General features: G+C 31.4%; 2 protein-coding genes across 4 annotated transcripts; both read right to left on the reverse strand.

Moving 5' to 3' along the window:
- Window positions 1-313: 313 nt before the first annotated feature.
- Window positions 314-1,650, reverse strand: LOC102663223 (putative mediator of RNA polymerase II transcription subunit 12). The gene is made up of 2 exons (XM_006583267.4): window positions 1,452-1,650; window positions 314-1,376 (listed from the first exon to the last, which is right to left on the reverse strand). The coding sequence occupies exons 1-2, from the start codon at window positions 1,544-1,546 to the stop codon at window positions 314-316; spliced, it is 1,158 nt and encodes a 385-aa protein (XP_006583330.1). The 5' UTR covers window positions 1,547-1,650.
- A 1,820-nt stretch (window positions 1,651-3,470) lies between these two features.
- LOC102663482 ((+)-neomenthol dehydrogenase) lies at window positions 3,471-7,022 on the reverse strand. Of its 3 annotated transcripts, none has more exons than XM_006583269.3 (6): window positions 6,837-7,022; window positions 5,606-5,660; window positions 5,215-5,461; window positions 4,650-4,724; window positions 4,134-4,310; window positions 3,471-4,055 (listed from the first exon to the last, which is right to left on the reverse strand). In XM_006583269.3, exons 2-6 carry the CDS (start codon window positions 5,623-5,625, stop codon window positions 3,675-3,677), a joined length of 900 nt encoding a protein of 299 aa, XP_006583332.1. In that variant the 5' UTR covers window positions 5,626-5,660; window positions 6,837-7,022; the 3' UTR covers window positions 3,471-3,674. The 3 variants fall into 3 exon arrangements, with proteins under 3 accessions (XP_006583332.1, XP_014633324.1, XP_006583331.1); XM_014777838.3 differs by having other exon boundaries at window positions 5,606-5,705; window positions 6,837-7,004; XM_006583268.4 differs by having other exon boundaries at window positions 5,606-5,759; window positions 6,837-7,004.
- Window positions 7,023-10,476: the final 3,454 nt, after the last annotated feature.

Consider the following 10,476-nt stretch of genomic DNA (forward strand, 5'->3'; position numbering starts at 1 on the left):
AAATCCTTAGAATCAAGGTTACAAATCATGAATCAAATTATGAATCATTAAGTCAATTTTACATCAAATGATATATATAAAAAATTTCAACTAGGAATTTAAAAAAAAAATCCATAATTCTCCCAAAAAAAATTATAATTGAGCCTTGACGTCAATTTATATAGAAGCTGATAAATTTAAAAATAAAAAAAAGTCTCAAGTAGCATCCCGATTCCGTAAACAAAAACAAAATTAAAATTCAAAAATTATTTTAAAAATTGTACAAAAGATACGTAAGACTTTTTATACTAAACAACAGAAAATTGCATGGAACCTAATGTTGCTGGTTGGTGTGGTCAGGGACTGAATGATGAATTCCATGTAATTGTTGCATTGCAAGATTTGGAGAAGAAACCTGATTCTGCTGATTGATGTGATCAGGGACTGAATGCTGAACTCCATGTAACTGTTGCATTGCAAGATTTGGAGAATAAACCTGATTCTGCTGATTGATGTGGCCAGGGACTGAATGCTGAACTCCATGTAACTGTTGCATTGCAAGATTTGGAGAAGCAACCTGATTCTGCTGATTGATGTGGCCAGGGACTGAATGCTGAACTCCATGTAACTGTTGCATTGCAAGATTTGGAGAAGAAACCTGATTCTTCTGATTGGTGTGGTCAGGGACTGAATGCTGAACTCCATGTAACTGTTGCATTGCAAGATTTGGAGAAGAAACCTGATTCTGCTGATTGATGTGGCCAGGGACTGAATGCTGAACTCCATGTAACTGTTGCATTGCAAGATTTGGAGAAGAAACCTGATTCTGCTGATTGATGTGGCCAGGGACTGAATGCTGAACTCCATGTAACTGTTGCATTGCAAGATTGGGAGAAACAGCCTGATTCTGGTGATTGATGTGGTCAGGGACATAGAGATGCCTTCCAAGTAACTCTTGCATTGCAAGATTTGAAGAACCAACCTGATTCTGCTGATTGATGTGCTGAGGGACTGAATGAGGAATTCCATGAAACTGCTGCATTGCAAGATTTGAACAAAAAACCTGAGTCTGGTGATTGAAGTGGTAAGGGACTGAGAGATGATGCATTGGAAGATTTGAAGAAAAACCCTGATTCTGTTGATTGATGTGGTGAGGGAATGAGTGATGCATTGCAAGATTGGTGTTTGGAGAAGCAGGGAAATTCAGGAGAGGGATGGGGTGTTGTATGGTAATGTCATGAATGCTTCTTCTTTTGCCTGTATTGTTGGAGGCCTGACGATAAAAATACTTTTGGGCATGACTAGCCACTTGAGTTGGACTTCTTGTCTTAACAACGTTTGTTGCAATGTTTATCCAATCTCCCCTTGAATATATCTCAAGTCCCAAGAGAAACAACCTACAGAATGGCATAAATATTTTAATGATTGAGAGAAAAAGAATGAAAGAACAATATTAAGAAAGAAAACAGTACATGTGTTCTTCTTGACTCCATCTCCCACGCCGAGTGAGAGTCTTGTTTCCTTGATCCAATGGAGAAAGCTCACTCCTGTTGTTCACTCCTGACATTATTCTCTTCTAACACTTTCAATTCAACTTTTCTTCTTTCTTTCTTTCTTTTGTCACCCTGTTTCCCAGTTTCCTTTATATAGGTTTTGGCATTCGGCACCTTCCTACCTAATCAAGTAAAATATATTTGTAATCTTCTTCTACAAGATAACAATATGACTATTTGAAATTTATTATAAAAACTCAACTAAAAAATTACTGGATATGATTATTTTTAATTAGATAACAATTTTTTTTATAGTTTTAGTGTATTTTCATCAACTTTAAAAATATTTTTAAACATTTGTCATTTTATTAATTTCTTTTTATACAAAATTAAGTTAAATTTTAATATAAATTTGTAAAATTATAAATTGAAAAATATCGTATGAAAGTGAAATAGTTCGTCCATGTATCTATTTTGCTCATTAATAAAATATATTTATCTTGAAATCAAGTAGACAATTACAAGTTAATGAATTTTTTTTCATATGAATGTTATTTTTAACTATTGATTTCTTTAAAAAAAATATGAAATTCAATTAAAAATAAAGATAAAAAAAGATAGATTAAAAGATATAACAAACTAAGAAAACTAAGTAAATAATTATAAATAAAGATAAATAAAATAGGTTAGAAAAAACCAAGTAGACAATTACAAATAAAAATAAAAATAAAAAAAGATTTTTTTGAGTCTAATAGTTAAATCAAATTTTTTGAAAGGATAAAATTTAAAATAAAATCAAATACTCAATGTATAATATTAGGATAAGACATGCGATTCAGTGTGAGTGATAAGTACTACTAAAACTACTCATTTGAAACCATTCTCAAATATATGGAGTTGCAGAAGTTTTTTTTTTTTTAATATGTATACCTTTTTAATATCATATACTCCTAAAATACACTACTTTAGCAAAAATCTCCTTAACCACACCACTTTGATGGAAAACGAAGGATCAGGATTGGTTACCCCAACTTCCGAGAAGGATTAGGTTTGGTCACCCCAACCCCAACTTCCGTAAATTGATTTTTTTTTAATTAAAATTATGAAAATAATATAAATATTATATTATATAAATATATTTTTAATTGGTTTTAAAAATATTTTTTTATTGAATTAATTATGAAGTTGTCTCCACACGAATTAACATGGGATATGAGGAGATCGGTGCGGTCCTAACTCAAGGAGAAAGAGGACAGCGGGTCGTGCGAGGTGCATGAGACGAAAATGAATGAAAAAAAATAGAAAATAATGTGAAATTTGCTGACAATATGACTATAACAGAAACAATTGTTTTAACATATCTTTATTTTAGATTTTTTCTTAGCCAGATGTGATTGCTTAAGTATTATATTCATAATGTAGTATAAAAAAATAATTATATTTAATAATATTATTTTCTTATTATAAAAATTAATTTAATAAAAACGTATTTTTAAAACCAATTAAAAATATATTTATATAATATAATAGTTATATTATTTTAATAATTTAAATTTTTTTAAAAAAAATCAATGTACGAAAGTTAGGGTGGCCAAACTCGACTTCCTTAACTTTCCATCAAAGTGGTGTAGTTTAAGAAATTTTTACTAAAGTAGTGTGTTTTAGGAATATATCACATTAAAAAAGTATACATATGAAAAAAAAAACCCACTACTTGTCATACTCATGATTATACAATGGAAATATGACGCCATACTATACGTGCTTTTCGAAAGCCAAAGAATATGGAACAATGTCAATGCTACATACATCCTCAGCTGACATTTAAGGATGACTAATCAAAATTATGATGCATATATATATATATATATATATATATATATTGTTGTACACCAAACCATTATACATCCATAGACAAACTAGGACACTGCCAATGGCATACAACATGATATAATGTATAATTATAAAATAAATTTGCAACATGACAATGATATGATGTAAAATTGCAAATACAGCATGATATAATATAATGTGCTTGACAAATGCTCAATAAACATGGTGTGTTGTGCAGAATCAGAAACTGAAACCATGATAATGATGTGATCCAAATACAACATACTATAATGTTCTTGAAATAGGCTCAATAAATTGAGAAGTAAAAGCAATGCATATTGCCCTCAAACCATGAAATTGCATTCCTAATCAAAAGGAAGCCACATCGCTCCGGTAATAGAAAAGGCCAGATGGACTACCATTGGGAAGCAATGCTAGCCTCACAGGACTAGCTGCACCTTCTTCAACTGTTAAGAGGCCAGTGTTGGCAGTTATATCTGTCTTGACATAACCAGGGCAAACACTATTGATGCAGAATGAAGGGTATTTCTTAGCAAGGATTCTAGTATACGCATTCATAGCAGCTTTAGAGACAATATAAGCACCCAGATGTCTTGGCCACCCATTACTTTCTAATGAGCCTTCTTGGAAATCTCTCAAAAACTTCTTCAATATTTCATCCACTTTCTCTTCAGTGATGATATTGGCATCACTGAAGACTTCTCTAGCCCATGATCCTTTTGGCAAACTCTGAATTTTACATGATTAAGCAATATGACCTCAAGCAAATTAAAGGAGACGAGATACAATTATAAATTAATAGCCTACCTCTAACTGCCCCATAGTTGATGATACATTCACAATTCTCGGTGAATCAGATAACTGGAGGAGGGGCAGAAGGGATTCTACAGTTGTTTTAGCACCATAGTAATTTATTTGCAAGCATTCTTCAGCCAACTCATATGATTGAGTGATTGCCTTTGTCACATCTTCTTCTGGTGCTGCCTGCAGAATAATGACAAACTCAATACTCTATGACAGTAGTTTTTCAAATCCCTAACAACATCCCCTGCCCTAAAATAAAACCAATCACAACCTTTCTAACTGCCAGATTTCTCATTGACATACAACATTGTTGAAATGCCAAAGCTCCAATCAGAATTAGTAAAAGTTTTCTTTTTTTTAAGTTCTTCTCTACTTTGACCACATCTATAGTGGATTTAGAATTTCAACATAAGATTTTAATAATCCAATTTCAGTGTATTTATATTTATACAGGGCATGCTCGTCATAAGAGTTCACACCAAGCTCTTCTCATAACCCAAAAAAGGAAAAGATACTCGCCCCACGCTTCAAGAGAAGTGAAGTGAATGAATCTGTGTCTTTAATTACAGCTCCACCAATCCCTGCATTGTTAACCTGCATTGTACAACTTTTCTTAATGAAATATGCATACACCAAACTGAGAGGTCATGAGATTCCCTTTAAGGCAATCAATCAAGAAAATTTATCATAACTCCATAACTAGATATGTAAGAAATTTCCCAAATTGATAAAACAGAAACTGAAGCTTACTTAGCACCAAATGTTAACGTAATACAAGAAGCAAGGAACATAATCTGATACATTAAATGAACACACTTTACGCCAAATTTTAAAATAAAGTAAAACAGAACTCGCGCATTCTTAACATGCAGAACAACAACTAACATTCTAACAACGAATAACAGCAGTAGCAAGATGATCAAACCAACATGCAATGGGAACTAAGAGAAGAGTAAAAATTAATATTCAGAATCATAAAAACAGAAAAGTAATTGCATGCAGACTTATAGGATTGCTTTGACAGACTCTCATTTACAACCAAACAATCAAGAAAAAGGAGAGGAGAATCAAAGTTGCATGTTACCAGAATATCAAGTTTTCCAAATTTAGATTTGATAAAATCTGCCAGAGAAGCTACACTTGTTGCATCAGCCACATCAACTTGATGAAACAGTACAAGGTGAGATAGACCTGAGTCCTTGAGTGTTTGCAGTGCTTGGATACCCCTCTCTTCATTTCTTGCAGTGAGCACCACCTTGATTCCAGCTGAAGCTAATTGTCTAACTATCTCTAATCCAATTCCTTTATTTGCACCTGTCACAACTGCATACCTGACAAACTCAACCCCCACCCCACAAAGGTGAAAGGGTTCAACAAATGTAAAATTTAAGTTCAACAGTAGAATTGGAATTTGGGTGTCTAAAACCAAACACAAAAAAGATAAAAGAAGAAGCTACAATGCCAATGTGCTACACCTTTCTGTAGTTTCTCCCATCTTCAGTGTCAACTTTCAAGTCAGCTATTGCAAACCTGTTGTGGTTGCCATACTTTTAATAAGACAAATGTTGTTGTTTTCTGTGCGTGTAAAAGAATGCCCAATCAGCATGTTTGCCACGCAACTCTTCTTATCTAATATTAAATATGAAAAAGACAAATGCTGAATTTTCTTGTATTTGAATACATCTTACTTAAATTTTTATTATTATTTTAAAAAGAAAAATGCTCAATAAACATGTTGAATTTTTGTAGACAAATGCATTACAATAAATTTATTAATATATAAATAATTAAAAATAAATATGTGATAATTCATTTATTTTTTTTAAAAAATCAAATTTTTAATATAATTTTTTAAAATAAAACTTATTTTATAAATTTGAACCAGGGTTGAGACAGGAACATCTAATATCCAACCGGGATGGGATAACAAATTTCAATTTGGAAGCAGTGAAAGTGAATTTTTAAATTTTTAATTTGGTGGTTTAAGCTGCACAAATTTTCAATTACTTAATTTCCATTATCCGTGTAAAGTTATCCCTTGTTCGAAAGAAAAAATATACTTGTTATTCTTGGTAAATAAATAAAAAAGTTATATTTAAAACAAAAATAAAAGATCAAAACACAAACAGAAAACATGGTCTTCCCCTTCTGCAAAGTTTAGCTTGCAACTTGCTAGCTAGTGGCTCTTTTACTGTTGTGAGTGTAATGAGGCACAAATAAAACAGTAATCTTTTTGAAAGAATTTCAAAAATATTATAATTTTTTATTGTGATTGATTTTGATTATCAGTTATTTATCATTATTGTAATCTCCTTTTCTCCATAGACATTCTCCTACATAAAGAATGCGGCTAATGCATTGCAAAATAAAGGTGGAGAAGGGCGCCAGATAAAGAGAAGCGTTGCAAGATGAAAAATGTTTTGAGATTGCAGTGGAAGAAAACTCAAAAAAGCCTTCACAACATTGCAGTTGCTAAATGCACTCCCCTAATTGATAGATACAGTTAGTTTTGAGCCAAGGTTGTGGTTTCAATTACTTGGCCCGCAAAAATCATATTTTAGTGCACTGGGTGTTTAAACATAACATAACAGGAGGAAAAAAAAAACACTTTTAACCCTAAGCTTATTAACAGAGACCTAGACAAGAAGAAATGGCAAGCATGTATGAGAAAAATGAACCCAACAGAAGATTAAGAAAAAAAAATACCAAATGAATTACTCGATGCTATTGGATGCTCTCACAGAATGTCCCCTCTTTTGATTTCTGATTTTTGCCCCTTCTGAATAGCCAGTATTATAGATTCATTTTGCACAGCAATTTTCAACTTAAGGGAACAGAACGTTATGATGATCATATGATATGACCTTGTTGAACTCAATTTTCAAAGTTATGGGGGCAATTAATTAGCTAGAAGATGAAGATGATGATGATGATGACTACTTTCTCCTCTTTTGGCTTTTTTCATTGTGCTAGCTAGGTACGTAACTCTAAAAGTCAAAAAGAAGCTTGTTTCTGTCATATTACTATCTTACCATGATAATACAACAACTGTACAACTATCTAATTAACTCTGCTGCCACACAAAATTGTGATATGTTTTCTTTCTTTTTTAGCTGCTTATTGTTGTTGATATGTTGTAAATGGACTGCACATTGATTCTAGTAGGTGGGCATGAATGTCCAATGTATTATTCATTTATTTACTTTTTGAATAAAACATCATTCGGATCCTGAGGGTGTATAAAGTTGTTGCACAAGTGAAGAAAATAAAATAAAAAATCTGACAATATAATCTATCAATCACTTTAGGCTTTAGTCCAAAATTTAAAAAGTGACAGTGACTTTAAGTGATTAATTAATATATTTTGATTAATGTCTTATTTCATATCATAGAAACTTATTTTGATTTTCTTTAGTCTTAGGAATTAATATGATAAGGTTTTTATACATTCAATAATTAAAATGGTGTTTTATCTTCTTCGTTTTTTCTTGGTAGATTGTTTTTTATTTTCTTACAATGGATTTAAATGGGCTTTTGTGTTGGGCACCAATCATAGTCGTAATCATAGTCGTATTACTGTTATACCAAGTATTTTAAGTAAAGAGGCGAAAATGTCATTCACTTAAAATTTTAAAAAGCATTCTTCCTCACGTGCACTATTCAGTCTTCTTCTTCTTCCTTTGTGTCATCTACATGATTTTGAGCATCTGTACCTCGTCCGTCTGTGTTGTCTCGCCACTTCGTGCCCCGCCGTGGTTGTCATTTTTCGCCGTTGTAAGTGGTCTGGGTTCCTTCCTCTTTTTATTTCTGCATTTACGTGAGCAAGGATTGAGAATTTGTATAAAGCATATAGATTGTCAATCGTATGTCTTATACGGATTACGAATCTGTATAGTTCATATGGATTGTTAATACGTATGACTTATACAAATTATTCAATCAATAAAATTATTTTAATTTTTTTATTTAAATCTGAAAGAAAAAATTATTTTAATTTTTTTAAAATTTTTAATAAATTAATATTTTTGTTAAAAAAATTGTAATAAATAAATATTGTTGTGTATTTTTAATTTAATTGATTATATTTGTTTTTTGAAGTTGGTTTTTAATTAAGAAATTAAGTAATTTGTTTATTTTAAAATAAATGTATATATTATTTTGATTTAATTTTTTAAAAAAATTATAAGTAATTTTGTTATATTTGATATTTAAAAAAAATTATAAATTTGTTAGATATCATAAATGCCAAATTTTTATTAATATAAATTTTACAATTTAGATTAACAAGAAAATATAAATTTGTAAATTCCAATTTTATTGATATAGTCGTATATATTATTACAGTCATAGTATTAAAATTTTATATAAATCGTGTACGAAAGTATAAAATTAAAAAAATTTCATTATTTTAAAAAAAGTTAAAGTTATTGTCATAGTAATTTGTTGAAAAATAAAATAGTGATTTATTAGAATTAAAAACCAAAATTATAGTTACATTTTGGTCATTAATTTAAGTTTATTAGAGTTTGTGTTGTCAACTCTATATATTTGAAAAAAAAAATTATATGCATTTATGAATATATTAAGTAATAAAAAATTATTTAAAAAATAAAAAAAAAATTATTTGTGAATTATTAAATAGTAATTAATTGAAATATTGTTTGAACACTTACATAAATTATTATGATTGTTTTAATGTGCAGATTATTGTTAGAATAAGAGGTTTGGGTCAGGTTTTAAGCATGATTATAGGAAAAGCCCTAGGGAGAAAAGTTAATGGTGATGTGGATGAAGCCCCCAACATCGAAGGCCCATAGTATTTGCACGTAGATAACGAGAAGTTGTACCTGTTGTTGAGGACGTTCAACATGTGAATCATGTTCATGACAAGGTCCATGAACAACCTAAAGAAGTAGCTCTTGATGATGTAGTTACTGATCCCGAAGGTTTTCCAGGCGGTTTCCACGACATATCAATTTTGATGGACTATGTTTATCATGTGGTAGTGAAAGTTTGAAATGGAGAGGTATTTATATTTTTAAATAAATAATATTTTTGTAAGTATTTTTTATTATTGTTTAAATGATTTAGATTATGATTTTCAGCAACGTCCTGAGCTGAAGTGATCCTCCCATGGAAGAAATGTTGAGAAATTTGATAGGCATGCTCCAGAGATTGAAGACTTAGTGGCTGCCAGAGGATTAAGTCCTTTGATTACATGTTCGTTGGACACTGGTGATCGGAGACTTATATCGGCATTTGTGGAGAGGTGGCATAAGAAAACTAGTAATTTCCATCTTCCTCGACAATGTGGCATCGTTGCTACATCTGCCGATTACATGGGTCTTCCACAACTTCGAGGCTCTTCATGTGGACGAAGTCATCTTGCTGTTAGTTGAATTGCTTGAAGTTAGTTCAGAAGAAGCAAGAGTTGAGACAGTATAATGTCATGCAGAATATGTTAGGCTATCCTAGTTGTAAGACATATATTGGAGCATATGTGACGTAGCACAGTAGACTATAGCAGGTCGAGCATATTTGTTGCATTTGGTAGGTTGCACACTTTTTGCTAACAAGATTGTCACACACGTTCATGTGATATTCTTGGACGCATTTCGTGACCTGATGCAGAGTGGAAGTTACGCATGGGGAGGTGCTACACTGGTCCATATGTATGACAATTTGAATGATGCATCAAAGGGCACTGTTAAGCAACTTGTAGAATATATCACACTTTTACAGGTAATTTTAATTTTTTTTAGTTCTTTAGTTTATATTGAGTATTATTTTCATTGTTTTGTTGTTTTTAAAATATGTGCAGTGTTGGATTTACGAACACTTTCCTTCTGTTGCTTCTTCTATTGTTGTCCAAGATTATCATGAAAGAAAATCACGTGTCTGTCGTTGGAAGTCTGGGAAGGCATTACCAGTGTCAACGTATCGCAAGCGTTTGAATAGATTGACGTGCGATGCTGTGTGTTGGATTTCCTATGGTGACCATCGTGCATTCAAAGAGTTTGAACTTATCTCTTTATTTGTCGGACATATTAGATGGAGCCCATAATCACCGCCACAAAAACCAATTTCATAAGAAATAGATTAAGCCAAATGCAGAACATCATCACGGGTAGCAAACACCTATAATGCAATCCATACAAGTTTAGTCTTCAAGGGACAATCATATTAATACCTCAGAAGTATTGAACGCATCAGAACAATCAACATGTTCTTCATTCACACCAGTTTCTTCTTCATTTTGTTCATTCATATCAACTTCTTCAAACATTATATTGTCATATATCCACTGATCTTTGTTTATCTTAACAAAACATTGAAAAACAAATAA

This window comes from Glycine max, chromosome 7 (genome assembly GCF_000004515.6).
Source record: "Glycine max cultivar Williams 82 chromosome 7, Glycine_max_v4.0, whole genome shotgun sequence".
Lineage (NCBI taxonomy): Eukaryota > Viridiplantae > Streptophyta > Magnoliopsida > Fabales > Fabaceae > Glycine > Glycine max.